Raw genomic sequence first — 627 nt, 5'->3', positions numbered from 1 at the left:
GCGTTTCCGAGATGGGGACACCCAAAGGGACGTGGCTGGCAGCATGGCCCAGCCTCCGTGATCCCAGACCCCTCCAAGGCAGCAGACTTCTTGTCCTGCCAAGGCTTTGGCTGCACTGGCAGCTCTATGGAGAAAATTGCTAAGGGAGCAGGCACCTGATCCGTGTTGTTTCCCGTCTCTGCAGGCACCATCCAAGGACGCTCGTGGAGCCCACTAGCTGCTTACAGGAGCTGGACATATCCCAAGGGCCTTCAGGCAGAGGGAGTAGCACAGGCAGCCTGCCCAGGAGCTGACATGGAGCAGAAGATCAGCTCTTTCTTTAATTCCATCTTGGAGCTCATCCGTACCAAACATGAGGAAGGTGTCTTCAACACCGTCTGCCTGGCCGTGCTGATGGGTCTGCCCTTCGTTGTCCTCATTGCCTTCATTTTCATCTGCTGCCACTGCTGCTTCTGCAGCCGGAGGGGAGAAAGCAAGAAGAAAGGTGGCCCCAGCAGCAATGGGCAGCTGCACGCTGAGAGGAACAAGAAGAAAAAGAAGAAGAAGAAGAAGGATGAAGAGGACCTGTGGATCTCTGCTCAGCCCAAGCTGCTCTTGCTGGACAAGAGACCCTCCTTGCCCATCTAG

General features: G+C 56.0%; 1 protein-coding gene across 1 annotated transcript; it reads left to right on the top strand.

Moving 5' to 3' along the window:
* Positions 1–294: 294 nt before the first annotated feature.
* Positions 295–627, top strand: KIAA0040 (KIAA0040 ortholog). Its single transcript, XM_009981900.2, has one exon. It carries the CDS (start codon positions 295–297, stop codon positions 625–627), a length of 333 nt encoding a protein of 110 aa, XP_009980202.1.

The sequence above is a fragment of the Tauraco erythrolophus genome, chromosome 10, assembly GCF_009769465.1.
Source record: "Tauraco erythrolophus isolate bTauEry1 chromosome 10, bTauEry1.pri, whole genome shotgun sequence".
Taxonomy (NCBI): domain Eukaryota; kingdom Metazoa; phylum Chordata; class Aves; order Musophagiformes; family Musophagidae; genus Tauraco; species Tauraco erythrolophus.
Note: the sequence above shows the minus strand (reverse complement) of the source record. Positions and strands in the feature narration are given on the sequence as shown.